The 20,760-nt window shown below is 40.4% G+C and overlaps 1 protein-coding gene across 1 annotated transcript in view; it reads left to right on the forward strand.

The window, feature by feature from the left end:
- The first annotated feature begins 1,998 nt into the window (after positions 1–1,998).
- Positions 1,999–20,760, forward strand: part of LOC148022534 (ethylene-responsive transcription factor WRI1-like) — a 33,719-nt gene continuing 14,957 nt past the window's right edge. Inside the window, exons 1-4 of the mRNA XM_087696560.1 lie at positions 1,999–2,316; positions 2,413–2,501; positions 2,630–2,703; positions 2,821–2,871. Of these exons, the coding sequence (XP_087552686.1) occupies positions 2,130–2,316; positions 2,413–2,501; positions 2,630–2,703; positions 2,821–2,871 (401 nt within the window). The 5' untranslated portion in view covers positions 1,999–2,129. The remainder of the gene's footprint in view (positions 2,317–2,412; positions 2,502–2,629; positions 2,704–2,820; positions 2,872–20,760) is intronic.

Consider the following 20,760-nt stretch of genomic DNA (forward strand, 5'->3'; position numbering starts at 1 on the left):
ATTCCTGGTACAATTGACAATATTTCCCTTAGGGGAAGACTCCAAAGAGGTGACACACAATTTGGAGAATTGATATATTTAATGGCATTATTATCTCAATACTACAATTTGAATTCATAGTAGACATGAAAGTATTATATAAAGAAGGGACGTCAAAGCTAAATTGCACTACACTTTGTATCATAACATTTCAAATTTTGATTTACAAGAAGAGGCACTTGCAACATCATAGTAACCTCTTCTATAGGGCAATTTTAAGATACCTTTAATGGCATGATATTTTACCTTACAATATATGTAGTACATCATACTCTCATATTCATTTCATCCTTATTAATCTTATTTGTTTAAATAACATTTGCAATTATTTTCATAGTAGCTTAAAGCATAGATTTTCCTTTAATTTTGTGAGTAGTCATGAAAGTTTAATCTATAACACACACATTGGACCTATTTTTCTGAGAGTGTTATTCTTGCAAAAACATAGAAACCAATTCATCAAATGACACGAGAGATTTGATAAGAGTCAAGAAGGCCATTGAGGATAGTTTGCACAAGTGAAATGTCCTGAAAAATGTCATTTATAACAATGAACTACTTCTTAAGATCTCTAATCTTTATTGAAAAATTGTCCATGGAGTCATCTTCATCCATATATTCACTCTTCTATATTTTCTTATGCAAGTAATAAATATGAGTCTCATTTCTTCCTTGATAGAAATGTACAAGTAAATCCCCAAGCAATTGTAGTTGTCTTACATGAGCAAATTTGTGGGATCAAAATATGTTTAACAAACAATAAAATCAAGGTATGAACCTTAAATGTATATTTGTCATCCCTAATGAATCTTTTTAAGAGTAGATAGTGGCTGTGCTTCAATATTAATTGGAGTATAACTAGAACTTGCAACATCCTTGACAACACTTATTTCTATTACACTTGCAGCTTTCAAAACACCACCAAGTCGTAGTTCACTTTAGCATAATGTTCCAAATCCTCATGTAACTAGGATGTAATATATCATATAAGCCCACAATGAATACTTGTTCCATCCAATATGCCCTTACTAGTTAATGTAAGGAGGACATCATTATTGCCAACCATCTCCATTTACTACAGTTGTTGCAAAGCTTGGTTGTATAGAGTAGAATATGCATAAAACCAACCAATGCTATGTAACAGAATACAAAGTAGATTGTAGAGGCTCTAGCCTATATAATTTATCATTCTACACAAGTGAATGAAATAACATGCATAATAGCGGCACTAAGTTGTAAACAAAGAATATGAAGGTTGTAAAAATAACGTGCAGTATCCAAAGGGGAAAGAGAAGAAAAGGAGAATAGGGTTGGAAGCAAGAGAAGCTTAACTATCCTAGTAGCTCTCTCTCTCTCTCTCACTCTCATCCTCTCTTATTCTCACTGTCTCTTATAAGCAACAGTTGTGTTGGAAGAAAAATGTTGAGCTCAAAATGGCACATACAATTAAGAACGAGAGTAACTAGTTATTGTACATATTATACACGCAGGGCGCAGAGTCTATTAAGCAGGTAGGCTCAACCGTTGGCCTCTTTCTCAAGTCTTTCTATACGCGAAAGTAGTGTTTTTGAAGCTTGGTTTATGGAATCTGATCTCTTGTAGTAGAGCCACATAACAACAATATTGTAATTATTGTCGTTGGATAATAGACATCTTCGTACCAAAAATTAGGTGATATCGATTATCAATCTAGCCTCTCATTGGCGCGCGCGCGCGCACACACACACACACACGTACGTATACAGTTAGTCGGCATATCTATCAACTACGTCATCGTTGGACCTGCAACCATGCGGATGCCTTCTGATCTGATCGGGCGTTGTTCTTATGTCATATTCAGATTGCGATCGTCAATTCGACTCGGTTGCTCCATCCAGCATATACAAGGGCGTAAACAAGTAAGGGGTAACTCGTTTTTTTATAATAGCTACTATTGTATGTTTGAGCTGCAGAGTAGACATCTGTGGCATGGATCTTGAGCTACCTTTAGCCTTGACAGACGATAATACTTTTGCAGTTGCAGTCGTGATGAGCTAGTAGATATATTATACTCATAAGCCGTGCGTTGTTATGGAACTGATGATCTCAATATGATCTGGCCTAGTCGAATAACGTGCTCACTACTAGTTACGTTAATTGCACGGCAAGCTAAATATCCTCCTGATACGACCGCATTATATTACGTCGTGATCTTATACGATGGGCTTAATTCATATCCTCCTTTGATTTTGAACGTCTGTGACGATGGAAAATATTCCTGTGCTACAGTATATCTAGGTATATAATGTTCACTCTACCTGAATCCTCTGCTTACGCAATTTCAACAGTCTGGTGTTATAACGAAGACGATTTATAATATAACGCCTGGTGCAGGGTGTTACGAGGATGAGGAAGCGGCAGCAAAGGCTCACGACCTTGCGATTCTCAAGTGCAAGGGTGCCGGATTTAAGCTTAACTTTCCTGTGAGCTCCATCCATTTCGTTTCTTAAGCAAGCTTACTTGGATAGATTCATTGCTTTATTTTGTAACCTAGAATCACTATAGATATCAGTGTTGTGTCGTGTTGCTGCGATTATGTTCTTGTATGTAGCTGAAGACCTATGCATTGGACATCGTGACGATGCATCAGATGAGCGATGAAGACTATATCAAGTCTTTGAGAAGGTGAGATTCCTGATACATTATGATCAAAGGTTTTCCTAACACACTAAAAGCTCAACCTTCTGGAAAGTCTCATGTCCACATTTGTAATAATATTGAGCGCCCAATTCAATGACACAGGCAGACTAAAGCATTCGCGAAGGGCGAAGCTAATTTTCGCGGCGTATCGAGGTAGGGAATTCCAACTGCATGCACTCCCGAGTCTGCAGTTTTGAACTAGTCTTGTCTTATAAAGAAACGTCTGACTTTCTTTTCAAAGCATGCTAATCATAAACCAGTTATATCAAAGCTCAGGAGCGATCCTGATAAGAGATTATGTTGCGTACTATCTCCACAAATTGGGTACATGCACACCTTCCCTCATAGCAACTCGCATCTTATGATATCATGGCGTCCTTGGTCTTAGCTATTGGAAGTCTCGAATCGTTTAGAATTCCATTTTGAAGCATGATTCCCAGTCTTCACGGGAGTTTAAGGTTTCACATGGAAGGTTGAATATACTTTGTAATGAGGCGTCGTATATCATAATTAAGATAGAGGTATAGTGGGATAGTATGTCATAATTAAGATAGAATTTAGGACAATTTGCCATGTCCTTATTATTCCTCAAAAGTGTGAACCTTGTTTCCATCAAGATTCTGGTTTTTTTTTTGGGGGGAGGAGAGTTGAAATAAAAATTTTCCCATCTTTGCAATTATTCCTTAATACATTGATGAGCCTTAAACCTCAACTCAAAGAGGGTACTATTGACCAAATTCTAACTATGCTTGGCTAGATCTCTCATGGCAAATGTGTGCATCAAAACATGATGATGTGCATTTTGAGGGAAATAAGTAAGACAATCAATTGTTTTGTGTCAATCAATCATGAAGAAGTCCAATACCTACTAGCCAACATCTACTACATCATGCGTACATGAGATTAAGCTAGTGGCACTATTCTTTTTATCCAAGTTTTGTGACAATGCTTGCTATAATATGGGGGAAGGGGGATGCTACTTGACACTATGTGGGGTCCATTCTCAAAGGAGAAGTAGATGACGATATTTCCAAGATAGTAGTATGGATTAATTCTCTCATTTGTGTTGGCGGCATATTTCTTGTTCCTTAATTATATGTCTCAAAAGGGTGGTTAAATGAAACCAAGCAAATGCATTAGGGACTAGAAATATCCACAACTATAAAAGTAAGAGGAGAGAAAATATGTCAATACAACTAGTTCTTCATTTAGCCACTTACAGCACATTATGTATGGGATTTCCCAGGAGCACTCATGTAGAGTATCCATTTTTATCCACGTTGTCGAAGGGTTTTCAAAAGCAAAGTCGCGACCACAGAGGACTTTGAATAATTTCAGGATAGAAGGTCAATAGTGGCGGCCTCCACAAAGAATAATATTTATATTTCAACAACTCTTCAGAAGACTGATGAGACAAACATCTTATTAGCTTAACAACTCCCTCTTTTACATCAGAGAAGCTGAACTCTGTTATAACAGCTTATTCTTTTGATTCAGACAGGTAATTATTGTCTATATTCACATCTACAACCTTTGAGAATCCTGAATCCAATTTAAGACAACAATTTTGTATGTCTCAGTTTTCAGAATAGCTACAGCAGCAATAAAGGACGAGTACGAAAGATCTTCAGAGGTGTATACAAGAGGTTTAGGAAACAGTTTTAGTGCAGATCATAATAATGTCCAGTACTGTAAAGGATTTATACAAAAATCCAATAACATTGGACCAAAATCAAGGATCCCTTTTCTGAATAGCAAACTTCTCAATTTGGCATTATCATAGTTCGAGAGTTCATCACAGAATCATAGTGAAGTTTGTTGGAGGATGGAGAAAGCCACCAGTATGCTGCATCATTACAGAGTACCTTCCTCTGGATCTAAAACAAAAGGCCTATTTGCAATATAAACAGCCAACATTTTTCATTTCACTGAAATTGGTTTTCAACATGGCTCTTGATATAGCTCGTGATATGAGGTATCAGTATTCTCAAGGTATACTGCATCGGAATTTGAAGTGACAGAATCTGTTCTTGGCAGAGGACCTGACTGTGAAGATCACAGATTTTGAGGTAGATTGTTTTGAGTCAGAGTGATATTGTTTAAGGAGTGAGGATATTGGAATTTCTTGCTGGATGGCACCTGAAATGTTCAATGATACGCCTTGTTCCAGGAAAGCAGATATTTACAGCTTTGGATTGGTAGTATGGGAGCTTTTGATAAGACAAGTACCATTTGAAGGCTACAATCCATGTCCCAGTGCTGTCAACAAGTATCCTCGATTATCCAATTCCTTGGCATTTTGCATGACCCGCAGCTGAGGAAGGATAGAAATAGCCTCCAAGTACACACAAATGCCCAAAGGATCCTGTTCACCTTTGCGCAGGTTTTCTTCATCCCCTTTGCCTAGCCGTCCTCTTCTGCAGATTCTTCTTTGTTGCATCTTCATCTAAATATCTCAGCCACTTGATCTCCAGAGATGGAATTTGGATCCACACCTGTGATTTTCACAAAAGTATCAAAGATCTTCCTCCAATAGCCCTCGCCTTTGCGCACCTTAATTCCTCAATGATGAACCACACAAACGATGACCCCAGCACTGTTGACGGCCCACAGTGGCAGTTTTTCACTCGTTCAAGATTGCCTTTTTCCCTTCCTCGCTTCGTTATCGTTGTAGTTTTCTGCAGGCTTCGTCACCAGCACTTTGTTGTCGCAGTAGCTCGCTAATCTTCTCCTCGTCATCATCTTCGTCCCTTCCTCGTCATCATCTTCAGACTCCTCTACCTTCATCTGCAAGCCGACGATGTTGAAGGCACTGTTGTTTCACTTTGTTCGCCTCCGCATTGTCACCTCGTGATCATCTTCTTTCTTCCTCCCTTTGTTGTTACTTTCGTCATCTTCCTCCTCACGGCCTGGTCCTGTTACTTCCTCTGATAATAGGACTTGCACTGGATCTGGTTGAAATCTACACTTTCCCAACCAAGGAGGCCCTTGGGCACATTTCTCCTGCTTTGCAATAGTTCGACACATCCACTTTTGATGCTTATTGTCTTCCTCATCTTCAATATCTCTGATTATTTCATCAAAGTTCAGAACATCTTTTCCTCTGTCTTGTCTTCCAAAGCTCGCCGAAGCTCCCCTGATTTCTCTTCCTTCCCCTGCTTTTATGCTCTCTCCTGGTAGATTCCAATTATCTTGCACCTCCTCTCCCCATATGTCGTTTGTTTTTTCTAATTTGAACACACTATGCCGCCTTTTTCAGCCTCTTTGCTTTTATCCTCTTTTCCGACCCCTTCTTAAAGCATCGGCATCATGCAATCCTTCACCAATTCCTAAAGCCATAATTTGGCTTGATTGTTTTCCATAAATAGGGCTTCATCTGAATCCACAAGGAGGCCACATGCTTGAAGAGTAGGAACAATCATTAACTCCAGCTGAACTGGCCAAACCCTTTCCTCTTGCATTTGCTTGTACAATTTTAAAGCATTGTTACATTTACCCTGCTCAACATATGCTGAAAGGAATGTTGTCCATGACACCTCATCATGACCAGTTCTGCTTCTGGTAGGCTTCCACAGCATCAGAATGTAATATACGACCAATATCCAGAGAATTTGCTCTTCAACCTCCATTTGCTTGTAAAATTGCCAGACCTTTTCTACTTTGTTATGGTCTACTCAGGCTAAAAGCATTGCGTTCCAAGACACTGTATCATGGTGATGCAACTCTTTGAAAGTAGCCTCTGCTTCTGCAAATAAACCACACATGGCATACATACAAACCAATGTGCTGCCAACAAAAAAGATCTTATTCAAACCCCTCCTTACTATATTACCACGCAGAATAAAGATGCAAACATAACAACTAAGTATGTACAAAATATCAACTCCCATACACAACTTTTGGGTGGATTTCACACCTCGAATGCGCAGCAATACGACATCCACCCCCTCTAATCCTGCGCATCCTCCAGATGGGCCAACTACCCATGATCGTTATCATCAAGATCCACAAACAGATTAATCTCTTCATTGTGCATTTCTGGTATATCAACAAGATTATCTGTCATATCATCTGTCTCTTCCATTGGAGTTTCTTCTCGTTGCTCTTCTCTTGAAAATTCTTCCAATGCATAATCTTCATCATCTCTTTTCTTGAAAATCTTGATTCTTTTTCCCGCAATAGGCACTCTAAGCACTGTCCCATCCAATTCTGTCAACTCATATGTTGCATTATCAAAGACATGTCTGACTATGTACGGCCCAAACCATCTTTTCACCATCTTCCGAAGTGGAGTATGTTGATTTTCGAGGCTGCTATCAAAGACTAATACCTAGTCTCCCTCTTCTATTGCTGTAGGCCGCAAGCGATGCCTGCTGTCAAACCTGTCCTTATTTCTTAGTCTAGCAACCTTCAACCTGTCAATAGCTAGCTGAATATCTTCTCGTCTTCTCTCCAACTGTCGAATCCGAAGAGCTAAAAGCTCCTCTCTCGTCAAATCCTCCTGCCAAGGTAAAACTGACCAAGTCAAGGCACAAGTCTCAGTCGGCATAACCGGTTTCTGACCATACATCAACTCTATGGGCATATATCTTGTGGTAACACTGTGAGTCGTACGATCAGCCCACAAAGCAAATGGTAGAAGTCTCGGCCATTCTCCAATCCGTCCTCTGCATGCTTTGGCTAATGCTTTCACTATCGGCGGATTCCCTCTTTCACTCTTCCCATTTCCCTCTGGATTGTATGCTGTGGTTAGAGCCAACTTGATTCCTAGTTGAGAGAAAAACTCCCTAGCTTCATCTGCATCCAATTCATCGCGATCCGCAGTGATCTTACCCACACAGCCATACCTGTAGAAAATTTCTTCCAATAAGAACTTATACACTGCACTAGTGGTCTTCGTTCTCAAAGATCTACCCTCAACATGATTGGTAACATCCTCTCTAGCCAAAACAATATATCTCATCTGCCATAGACACATAGGCATAGTAACCAAGTCAACTACCCACTTATAATGAATGCATAGCGGATAGGTTGGATGAAGTTCATCTCGATGACGCACTACCGAACACATCTGGCAGTCTCTACAAGTCTCTACAAAGTGAGAAACATCTCTATACATGCCTTTCCACCAATATTTCTCCTTGATTTTCTCATAAGTAGCCCACACTCCTCTATGACTAGCCCAAGGACTCTCATGAAACTCCCTCATCACCTGTAACTGTGTCTCTCTATCGCAGACAACCCACAAAGGTAATCCACCTCTTTTCTTCGAATGCTTTCAAAGAAATCCGTCCTTGAGAAAATAACCATAGGCTTTCCTTCTGATCTTCTTGAACTCTTCATTTGTCTATTCATCTCTTTTGCTTAGTGTACTAAGGTACTTGCCAATCTGCCACCAATCTCCAACATAGAGTTCTTCTATGAAAGCCACAATATCATAGACATTGCAAACATGATCAACCATAGCGGCTGAAATTTCTGCATCATCCTCTTCTACAAGTAGTATTTTCTCATCATCATATCTGGCTCTAGACAGCATATCTGCCACTGGATTATCCTTCCCAGCTATGTGTTTAAATTCTGGATTTAATGACTTGATGTATGTAATCCATCTCAACATAGCTATATCCAGAGTAGAGAAACTCGTAATCATACCAATCAATGGCAAGCAATCTGTCTCTACCACAACTGAGGCTCCAATAAAGTACTCCTTGTCACATTTGAGATCCGTAACAATCCCCAGTAACTCCCTCTTGATTTGCGGATATCTCCTCTGTCTCTCGTTTAGGAATTTCGCCCCAAACCGAATAGCACACCTGTTTCCATCTGCATCATCTTGACCCACAGCCCAACCTATGCCAATTGGACTAGTGTCAACTGTCAATACAATAGGCCTTCCACAATTATAATCCGCTTTCCTGAGAGTAGGAGCAATCTGCAATAGCTTCTTCAATTTCTGCATGGCTCTAGTGTGGCTCTCATCCCAATAGAATTTCTGCCCCTTTCGAAGCAACTGATATAAACAATCTGCTATGTGTGCAAAATGGGGTATCCAAATCATATAAAACACACAAGCTCCAATGAATCTCTGTACCTCTGAAGTGGTAGAACAATACTCCGTAATCTTGCCTATAGCATTCACCTTATCAGGTGAGGGTTTCCTGCCATAATATCCACACATATGTCCAACAATGACAACCTCATTCACTCCAAAAATAGATTTTTGCCCTGATAGTGTCAAGTTCACTTCTTCTAACCTGGTCAAGATCTTCTCATAAGCTGAAATATGATCAGCCACAAAGTATCTGCATCCCTGCTCATTTAGACTCTCATTCTTCTCTTCTTCTGCACACCCCTTAATGGGCACATCATCCAAGAAAGGCATGGTAAGTTGAGGTATATAATCACGAAGAACCTTATGCATGGCATTCATCATATGCGCAACAGAATTAGTGGCACCTTGAGGCAAGGTACACATCCTGACAAGCCCAATAGGAGTTCTCATAGTGGTTATGTCCCTGCTTTCCAAAGCCAACTGAAACTGATCATATCCCGAATACAAATCACCTAAATAATAGATGGCATGTCCAGCAAATGCTTCTGCAAACTCATCCACAACTGGACCTATACCAACATTCTTGATAGTAACTCTGTTTACTGGCTGCATGTCCTGTATAAATCGGAGAGTACCATTCTTCTTTGGAATCGTAAACCACCTATTTGAGTATGGTGCAGATGAAGGCTCTAGGATTCCCATCCTGATTTTCTCATTCAACAGATCAATCAGCTTTGGCAGGTGTGCCTTAGGCATTGGAATAGGTCGGAGGTTCCATGGAATATGAGGAATAGTAAAGATTACCATAGGAGCAAAAATATCTGGATTCACACATCCAATCTCATGCGGGAAAAAAGCAAACCCCCTTCCATGTCGCTCAAGAATCTCCTGAAAGCATTGCTTCTCTGTGGGTAGCAAGAAATCACCATTTCCAATTTTCAATTCAGCAAGAGTCTCTGCTGAAAATTTATGGCCTATATGCTCTGGATTTCTCAAAATTGACTATTTGGCAGCCCTCTCTATTTGCTGATCACTGTCAGGTGGAAGCGGTACAGCTACCGGCTTCACCTTCTTATCCACAGTCTTGTATTTTGTGTCAACCCTGGCTTCATTATGTTCCTCTGCATTACTCAAATCTTGCTGTAATTCAGCAATTCTGCACTCCAATGGCTGAATATCCTCAGCCCTCTGCTCTGTGGACTGCATAGGAACAGCCCTAAACTCTGGATGCTGAAATATTTCAGCAGCAGTAAACTCTGTTGGCTGAAAGTTTTCAGCCCTCTGTGTCTCTATAAGCTGATCATAATCAGCCGAAAACTCTGTTTGCTGAATTTCTTCAGCACTCAATACTTTTTGCTGAATCACCTCAGCCTCTGACTCAATCTATGACACAAAATTTGCAATTTCATGAAACATGTCCAGGGATTGTACTAATACATTACTGTGACAACTCTACATATCAGTTTTCAGCATATTTTCCATCTCTATCATCGTATCTACACAAATCATACTGTCATACATCCCATCTATATGCTCATCATCCTCTAAAATTCTTGCATTTTTCAAAATTTTCTCCTTCCTGCATATGTAATGTCTGGCAGCTTTAGGCAACTTAGAAGTCTTCTGATAGCTCATCGAACTGTTTGCTAAAATCCCAACAAAACTGGAGGAGAAAACACTACTGCCAGGAGGCGAGAACTCCAATCTCCTCTGCTCTGTACCACCGTCGTCTCGCGAAATGGCGGTACCTAATGAAAACCCAAATCCCTCACAGTGGGCAAAGGTGCATCTCTAAGAGTATCCCTGTTTCTAACATGGTTCACACACACAGTCATAAACTGAACTTCTCTCATGCCATCTTTACTGCGAATCCGTGCATAAGTAGATCCATCATCCATTACCTTTGTTTCCATGCGCATCTCTGTGATGAATGGCTGTCCAAGAATTATGGGATAAGAGCATGAATCCTGCACAAAGAAATGGAAATCCTCCTCTACATCTCCAATAGAAACCCTGACACTGGGACAGGCAGCATACAAATCACCTGCAGTGTTGTTGGCGGCTCTCATAGGCCACCCATGCTCTACATCCATAGGCCATCTGTTACTCTCATCAACTCCACGAACTATGAGATTAATCTCTGAACCATGATCCACCAAAGCAACATAAGGCACATGTTTCTCTCCAATTTTTACCATCATTTATGTAGTTGCCCTAGCCCAATGACTCCGCGAAAAGTGACTACGTGGTATCAAGGCTGGCTCATCAGTTTCAGCATAGTGCATAGGCTGAACTCTCTTCTCTATCTGTGGAAAAACGGAAGCATTCTCAACCATAACCTCATCCTCATCCTCATCCAACTCCCCAATCAAAACTCCCTGTGTATCAGTAGTAGGCAATGCATGTATTTTCCTCTTCAGGAGGCAATGCATGTATTTTCCTCTTCAGGACCTCTTGGAACTGATCTTGAAACTCTCTTTTCGAGATGTCCAAAACCTCAGAAATAGTAAAAGTCACCTCACTGCCAAGTATCTTGTCATTAAAAATTTTCTTCATGTCTATGGATGTCTCAATATCGGACATCAATCTAAACCCTGACTGCTTTCTCTCTCTAGGCTCTTGCCTCTTTTCTCTCTTTTGAGCATCTTCCATCTGTCGTTCTGGCCCTGGTCTCAAAGACAGTCCTACAGTAGATGGAGTAACAAACTCACCCCCTCTAGTCTTTTTAGCTGCACTTGGATTCTCTTCATCCCTCTTACGCTTCTCCTCAACAAGTACATCTGCTCCCTAAGACTTAGCCAAGTAGGAATAAATAGAGTACCTGTCAACAGGCAAATCCCAACCTGTCTCAGATCTGATGCTAGAGCCTGCACTAGTCAAAACAGTTTGCTGAATTTTTCCCTTGTTTGCCATCTCCATAGCATAAGTCCATAATGCTGACTGATTCTCTGATCCTTTCTCAATCTGGACTCCATATGCAGAAGCATCTCCTCTAGCTGTCACATAAGAAGTACGCGCAGCCATGTCATCCACTAACTTCTTCATTCCGCCTTTCCCAAAGTTGGTAGCAAGCGAAGCTCCTATTTCAGTCAACAAAAACTTACCATCTTGTCCCCAAAATACCAAATTCTTCCTCCTTGCATCCTGAAAATATTCACAATCACAATCCCTTCAATGCTGATGGTCTGTACTATCACACCAAATACATCTTCGATCTCTCCTAGGTGCACTAGGAGCACTCCTAGGTGCAGTAGGAGCACTAGAATAAATAGTAGGCGCAGTCGAAGCAAACTGCTCTTTTATTTTTCCCACCAACTCCGCTTTAACTGACTCCAGTGTCAAATCCGTTATGCCTTTGATTATGTCATCAAGAGAGGTAGGCACCGATGGAGTGGATGGTTTTGGAGTAGAAGGTGCTGGCACCGGTTGTGGAACAGGAGGAATAGGAGGAGTAGAAACAGTAGGCACTAGCATAGGCCAAGAAACTGGATGAGGAGGAGAAGAAATAACAGGGATAGAAGCAGGCATAGGAGCAAAAGACGGTGTCGGTGTCATAGAACCATTCTGTAGGCGGGTCTTCCATATCCTCCTCTTGGTCAAAGTCGAGACTGCATCCTGGGCATCTTGCCAATCTGTTTTAAGACCCACAGGCTTCATGCGATCCTCAAGAAGCTCTCCTAATTCTTCCTGAAGAGCAGGATCTGCAGCTTGCAAGAAAAGCTCAACTTTCTCAACATCCAATGCTCTTTGTTCAATGGCATCAAGTTGACTATACCTCTCTGAAGAATTCTCGAATCAACTCTGAAGCAGCTAGACCTTTGTTTGGCATGTAGACCCACTCTCGGAATGATCGCCGTGTAGCCATCCCAAAGTCCTCAAGGAAAGACTCTTCTTTTAGGGCCTTCTTAAAATCTTTCCAATGCAAATTTTGAATAAAAAGATCAGTCACTTTCGCCCTCAAGGCGGGTGTGACAAGACGAAGGAAATACTTACTCATAAGTCTAGCTGGAACTCCAAAAAACCCAATCTTGATCTCATATGTCTTCAAGTATGCTGAAACATTACGGCCATCAAATAGCTTCTTCTCATTCTCAACTGCTTCAATCGCCTTAGTCGCGCTAATTGCATTCTTCTGCTCTGAATATAGTTGCCTTTGCTGAGACAACTGTTGTTGATGCAATTGCTGCTGCTGCTGCATATACAATTGTGTCTACTGATTTTGAAGCTGCATATACATGGATATATTTTGTAAAATCTGCTTCAGATCATCTGTTGAAGTACTTGAAGCAGTAGACAATGATGGAGCTGAAGTAGAGGATGCAGCAAGAATCGTAGAAGAGGCTGAAAATGATGCTGCAGTATCTCCCATCCTGAAATTTCTGCGACGCTTTCACATCAGGTTCACCAAAGATATCGAAGGGTTTTCAAAAGCAAAGTCGCGACCACAGAGGACTTTGAATAATTTAAGGATAGAAGGTCAATAGTGGCGGCCTCCACAAAGAATCATATTTATATTTCAACAACTCTTCAGAAGACTAATGAGACAAACAGATTATTAGCTTAACAACTCCCTCTTTTACATCAAAGAAGCTGAACTCTGTTATAGACCACAGAGGACTTTGAATAATTTCAGGATAGAAGGTCAATAGTGGCGACCTCCACAAAGAATCATATTTATATTTCAACAACTCTTCAGAAGACTGATGAGACAAACAGCTTATTAGCTTAACAATTTCCTCTTTTACATCGGAGAAGCTGAACTCTGTTATAACAGCTTATTCTTTTGATTCACACAGGTAATTATTGTCTATATTCACATCCACAGCCTTTGAGAATCCTGAATCCAATTTAAGACAACAATTTTGAATGTCTCAGTCTTCAGAATAGCTACAGCAGCAATAAAGGACGAGTACGGAAGATCTTTAGAGGTGTATACAAGAGGTTTAGGAAACAGTTTTAGTGCAGATCATAATAATGTCCAGTACTGTAAAGGATTTATACAAAAATCCAATAACATTGGACCAAAATCAAGGATCCCTTTTCTAAATAGCAAACTTCTCAATTTGGCATTATAATAATTCGAGAGTTCATCACAGAATCATAGTGAAGTTTGTTGGAGCATGGAGAAAGCCACCAGTATGTTGCATCATTACAGAGTACCTTTCTCTGGATCTAAAAAAAAGGCCTATTTGCAATATAAACAGCCAACATTTTTCATTTCACTGAAATTGGTTTTCAACATGGCTCTTGATATAGCTCGTGATATGAGGTATCTATATTCTCAAGGTATACTGCATCGAAATTTGAAGTCACAGAATCTGTTCTTGGCAGAGGACCTGACTGTGAAGATCACAGATTTTGAGGTAGATTGTTTTGAGTCAGAGTGATATTGTTTAAGGAGTGATGATATTGGAATTTCTCGCTGGATGGCACCTAAAATGTTCAGTGATACACCTTGTTCCAGGAAAGCAGATATTTACAGCTTTGCATTGGTAGTATGGGAGCTTTTGATAAGACAGGTACCATTTGAAGGCTGCAATCCATGTCCCAGTGCTGTCAACAAGTATCCTTGATTATCCAATTCCTTGGCATTTTGTATGACCCGCAGCTGAGGAAGGACAGAAATAGCCTCCAAGTACGCACAAATGCCCAAAGGATCCTGTTCACCTCTGCGTAGGTTTTCTTCATCCCCTTTGGCTAGCCGTCCTCTTCTGCAGATTCTTCTTTGTTGCATCTTCATCTAAATATCTCAGCCACTCGATCTCTAGAGATGGAATTCGGATCCACACCTGTGATTTTCACGAAAGTATCAAAGATCTTCCTCCAATAGCCCTCGCCTCTGCGCACCTTAATTCTTCAATGATGAGCCACACGAACGATGACCCCAGTACTATTGATGGCCCACAGCGGCAATTTTTCACTCGTTCAAGATTGCCTTTTTCCCTTCCTTGCTTCGTTATCGTTGTAGTTTTCTGCAGGCTTCGTCACCGGCACTTTGTTGTCGCAGTAGCTCGCTAATCTTCTCCTCGTCATCATCTTCGTCCCTTCCTCGTCATCATCTTCAGGCTCCTCTACCTTCGTCTGCAAGCCGACGATGTTGAAGACACTGTTGTTTCACTTTGTTTGCCTCCGCATTGTCACCTCGTGATCATCTTCTTTCTTCCTCCCTTCGTTGTTACTCTCGTCATCTTCCTCCTCACGGCCTGGTCCTGTTACTTCCTCTGATAATAGGACTTGCACTGGATCTGGTTGAAATCTAGGCTTTCCCAACCAGGGAGGCCCTTGGGCACATTTCTCCTGCTTTGCAATAGTTCGATGCATCCACTTTTGATGCTTATTGTCTTCCTCATCTTCAATATCTCTGATTATTTCATCAAAGTTCAGAACATCTTTTCCTCTGTCTTGTCTTCCAAAGCTCGCCGAAGCTCCCCTGATTTCTCTTCCTTCCCCTGCTTTTATGCTCTCTCCTGGTAGATTCCAATTATCTTGCACCTCCTCTCCCCATATGTCGTTTGTTTTTTCTAATTTGAACACACTATGCCGCCTTTTTCAGCCTCTTTGCTTTTATCCTCTTTTCCGACCCCTTCTTAAAGCATCAGCATCATGCAATCCTTCACCAATTCCTAAAGCCATAATTTGGCTTGATTGTTTTCCATAAATAGGGCTTCATCTGAATCGACAAGGAGGCCACATGCTTGAAGAGTAGGAACAATCATTAACTCCAGCTGAACTGGCCAAACCCTTTCCTCTTGCATTTGCTTGTACAATTTTAAAGCATTGTTACATTTACCCTGCTCAACATATGCTGAAAGCAATGCTGTCCATGACACCTCATCATGACCAGTTCTGCTTCTGGTAGGCTTCCACATCATCAAAATGTAATATACAACCAATATCCAGAGAATTTGCTCTTCAACCTCCATTTGCTTGTAAAACTGCCAGACCTTTTCTACTTTGTTATGGTCTACACAAGCTAAAAGTATTGCGTTCCAAGACACTGTATCATGGTGATGCAACTGTTTGAAAGTAGCCTCTGCTTCTGCAAATAAACCACACATGGCATACATACAAACCAATGCGCTGCCAACAAAAAAGATCTTATTCTAACCCCTCCTTACTATATTACCACGCAGAATAAAGATGCAAACATAACAACTAAGTATGTACAAAATATCAACTCCCACACACAACTTTTGGGTGGATTTCACACCTCGAATGCGCAGCAATACGACAATGTATTATAGCAAATTAGTTAAGCACTATAACTCCTTATAATCTCATATAAGTTTACTATAAATTGATCCCTATGACTCATGATTAATGTTATGTTATCGTACTGGAGGTGGAAGGATCTTAAGGATTCCCACACTCTTCATGCCTTTCATGAATATCATTAGATGTGGTGTTGGGAATTTCTCAATCAAAAGGAGATAAATGCCTAACCTTACAAAACACACTTCTTAATATAGTTTAGGAACCATAAGAAGCTTACGTTCCTCAAATCCTCGTGAAATAGACGTACAGTAATGAACTAATGCTTCCACGTGAAGCGGAATTTCATTTTTACTAAATTGGGCATGAATGATTAAGGGGGAAGGGAGATTCTAAGGTTTCGAAAAAAAAGAATTGGAAAAGGAAGATATGAAATCCATCAATGAATTTTCATCAATTGGATGTGCCGCCACCGTCTAGGAGTCTCATTCTCCATCGCCATCCCAATATGCTACATGCATCCCTCGATCATGTTGAGAAGCTATTTGCATCCCTTGATCACTACTATTCACCGCTTAAATAAGACATTCGCTACGGCTACAAAAGGTGAATAGGTGGACAAGAAGAGAACGGAAGAAGAAGAATAGAAGAGAAGGAGAAGAAGAGAGAAGGTGGAAGAGGAGACGTGGTGAAGAAGAAGTAGAGAGTACGCTTATGGGAGGTACTGCCTGTGTATAGCTTCCTTCAACTTGTCCCAAGTAATGGTCACTTCCACAACCCCTTGGTGCTTGCACCATTGTTTCAACCAAAGTTGGGCTTCACCCATCAACTTCAATTGTTTTGCTTTACTACATTGAAGTTAGAGGGTGAATAGCTATTTCCATCAAAATCTTTTCTCAGCAAGGTTACAAACAAATCCTTCCTATACATTAGCTCCATTAATTTGCTCTAATACCACGTGTGACATGATCACTTGTTCGAGACATCCTTTGGGGTAGGATTTAGTGGTCCATCAAGATGATTTCTCTAGGAAACAATACTTAGTACTCTTTCAAATAACATTGGGTTTGCTACCTAGACTCTCTCAAGTACACTTTGCAATAGATGGTCTTACCTGTTCCCATGAGAATTGACCTAAATTTCAACTTCTAGGTAAGTTAAGGTCTGCTATTTGAGACTAAGCATAGTGTTGGTCTTCGAACAATGGCTTACAATTGATTGCTCGAATGAAAGTGGACTTGCATTGCACTCGGTTCAAGGAGAGTGAGAAATGAGGAGGAATACGAGTACGTCAGTCCCTCCACCCATAAGGCAAAGTCTCACTCCATTCCCCTAAAACAATACGCAATCAAGGTCCTAATTAATTCTAAGAGTCAAATTCTTTTATACTCTAATTCATCGAATTTGTGAGAAGCTCTTAGATTATTGAGACCACCTTGCCTTATGGCGAATCCAGTTAGGAATCACACCCTCCCGCTTCTCTTGATTGGGTAGTTTTAGTTATTTACTTGTCTAACACATTTAAGTTGTACATATAAAATCAATTTCTTTAATTAACCCTTTTAATCATAGTGTTCCTTTATGTAATTTAAAATCATAACACACAAATAATGAAAACAACCCTTTTTGAAAGATAGCTTCTTTACTTGATAGAAATTTCTTATACAAGTGTTCACCTGCTGCCCATCATATAGAAGAATAGCACGAAGGCTATTATTTCTCCAAGATTTCTTCCCCTAACTAGTATCGAGGCCTTGAGGAATCCATCCTAAGTCATATAGGAGCTTAGATGGTGTCTAGGAGTCTGAGGGTTTATCAACCATAGTCCCCCCTAGCACCCTTAACTCCTCTTGCCCAAGGATTCCCCTACAAAGCGACCTCTTGCCATTGGGATCAATCCAAAACTCACCGAGGTGGCAATTTGTTTCTCCTTGAAAAAGAGACCTACAATTAGCCTTGGGGGAGGTCTAATGCACTTTCTCTTTTATCCATTTTCTGACTTAGTGTATTAGAATTTTTTATTATTCAATCAATTTTCTAAGTGCATCAAGTTAAACTTATATGCATTGTTACAAGCACAAATAGAGATGCAATTGAGCAAGATCTTAACTTAAAGGTAATTCTTTCTAACTTGATCCTCTCACTATCTTATCGAGTTTTCTCCTAGTTTTTAGTTGGATTGGTTGTTCCTAAGTCCCCCTTTTTGAGATCTCAACTTTGATTAACTATTGTTCATTGGGATTTTCCTTGGTTGTTGTTAGTCTTTGTTTGCAAGTTTTACTCGTAACTCTTATCGAGGTTGGTTGCTTAACCTCATTCACTCTACAAGATACAAGGCTCATACCGACATTCAAAGTGATGCAAATGTTCATTAAAAAAACTACCCCATCATCGCTAAAAAGTGTCGGTATAAGTGTCTCTATAAAACCGTTGCTATGTGCCTCGCTATTTTTGTCATTGTTGCGACACAAATAGCAACATATATAGTGACGCTTTGTGATGTATATTGTGACGCCAATAGCGATATATGCAAAGAAATTAGTGATGGTTATACAGAAAAAAAGATTTGGCAGGGCAGCTTATTGTCCTGTCACATATAGCAGCATGTGCTATATAGTATTCTACAAATGCATTACATGTTGGGTACGCAATGGTCGTCAAGATGAGCACAAAATATACTTGAATCCATAAGACTGATACATAGAATAAGTACGAGACCACTGATGAAAAGTCATGGAATTATCACAAGATACAGAGGATCATAAGTACATCTAAGGAATAGTACATGGAAGATGCTTGCACAGATCACAAGACCAAAAAATAAGAGGGTGTGCACTCCACGAATCCAAGTGCAAGCTAGATATCCTCGCCATTAGAAAGCTTGTCCGCCGGATGCAAAGGAACATTGAATGCAGACTCTACAAAGTGAACAACTACATATCAGTCCACCATACAAAATGCATTTTTAAAAGCATAGTAACTACGGACAAGAAATATGATTTACTTACTGGGCCACGGCATGCATATAGTCTATTGATCAATGTAGTGAGACCGTGTCTCTCTACATATATCGAGTCTCTGAGCCGATGGGATCACGATTTGTAATGTAGTGCTATAAAGAAAACATAATACAATTGTTAGAAATATGAGTGTCAATGCAAGTCCTCCAGATAAGTCATGTAATCGCCACTCCCCAAATGATGCATGATGCCTGTCTCTAATCGTGACCTTGCTACTTCCACTATTGTCACCAATGTTCTAGAGAATTTGTAGCCTCCTCCCTGAGTCTCCACCAATCATTTGTGTCTAGCCACTCGAGCTTTGAGGTGCAACTCTTGAGTGCCTTGTGTGTGTTTGATCGTCTATGTGACATGTATGTACACATACACTCCATTATTCACCTAGTGAGAAACCTCTTTGCCATGGTAGGGACCGAAAACTCCTCGTGTAAGGATGCTACTATATAGTCCTTGCTCCCCTCGAGTATACTCTTCCAATGGTCCAACACATTGTGCAAAAAAACTTGTTGACACAACTCTCTCATGCGAGACATCACCCTTCTCTCCTCATCATTCATGATCATAGAACCTATCATGTTATCTATGAGGTATCTATACCCCTCTAGGATATGTCTAAGGTGTGTCCTCTCCCACCTATGATCGCACTCTTGAGCATAACTAGGAGACCCCTGTACATCTGGTGTATCCATGGGGATAGTATCTCTCGGAGTAGCATCCATAGAGGTGCCACTTATGGACCCGGCTGAGAAAAAGCAAGAGTCACTGGAGTAGATATCTCCACAAGTGTGACAAATCCTACACATGACATACCTCCACCAAAATAACGAGATGGAGACACTGCATTAGTGACTCGACAACATCCATCTGAGCCATTCTCTCTAGAACATGTATGAGAGTGAGGAGTGGCATCCCTATCTAGAGCCGACCATGGGCTCACAACATCCACATCTCCACAACACTCCCTAGAACCACTCCTTCCATGTGCGCCCAGACTAGAGCATGGATGTCATTTACTAGATATGGAAGCATCAAAGTGTGCCAAAGTAGATCTCACGGAACGGCCTAATGGTGTTCAAGACAGCTCGTAGTCTGCCATATCTCTGTATCGAGCCATCTAATCTGGAGACATATGTGTGAATATCTCCTACAACTCCTCATCGCTCATTCCTCGACTCATCTTGCTCTCCAAATATCATCAAAGGTAACTTGCATAAATAGAAAATGATGTTAGTATAATTAATATAAAGATTTAAGTAAATCGCAATAATATAACTCTTAAAAAGACAATGCTACTTAAAATGCATATTCTAAAGTACCCTTAAAAGCCATTCATCAATGAATTGAGTAGGTGAATGCAAGAAGTATGACCTAGCTTATGGTTCCATATCAATATCCTAGCACAACTCCATGTACACTAGAAGGTCTATAGATAGGTCAGCATAGAAGGATAAGTCCACTTCATTCTCAAAGAATTTTTGGCCTATTGTTATTCTGTCATCGTTACCTAGATCTGCCTCCTCTACATGCTCCAAGCCTTCTTCGATCTCCACCCTCTACAATATCGACCCCTCCATCTGCATACTTTCCTCAACTAGGTTGGGAACATAATCATATATTCTTGCACTCCGAGGGGATGACGACACAATATACCACCATCGAGATTGTCAAGGGTTTGAATAGAAAATTACTTGTTCAAAATAATATATAAGAGTGATTCAATATCTGTGATGTTCTATGTCGTGAAAAAATTTTAAA

Source organism: Lygodium microphyllum, chromosome 16 (assembly GCF_053477565.2).
Source record: "Lygodium microphyllum isolate KBCC chromosome 16, Lygodium_microphyllum_v1.1.10, whole genome shotgun sequence".
Classification (NCBI taxonomy): domain Eukaryota; kingdom Viridiplantae; phylum Streptophyta; class Polypodiopsida; order Schizaeales; family Lygodiaceae; genus Lygodium; species Lygodium microphyllum.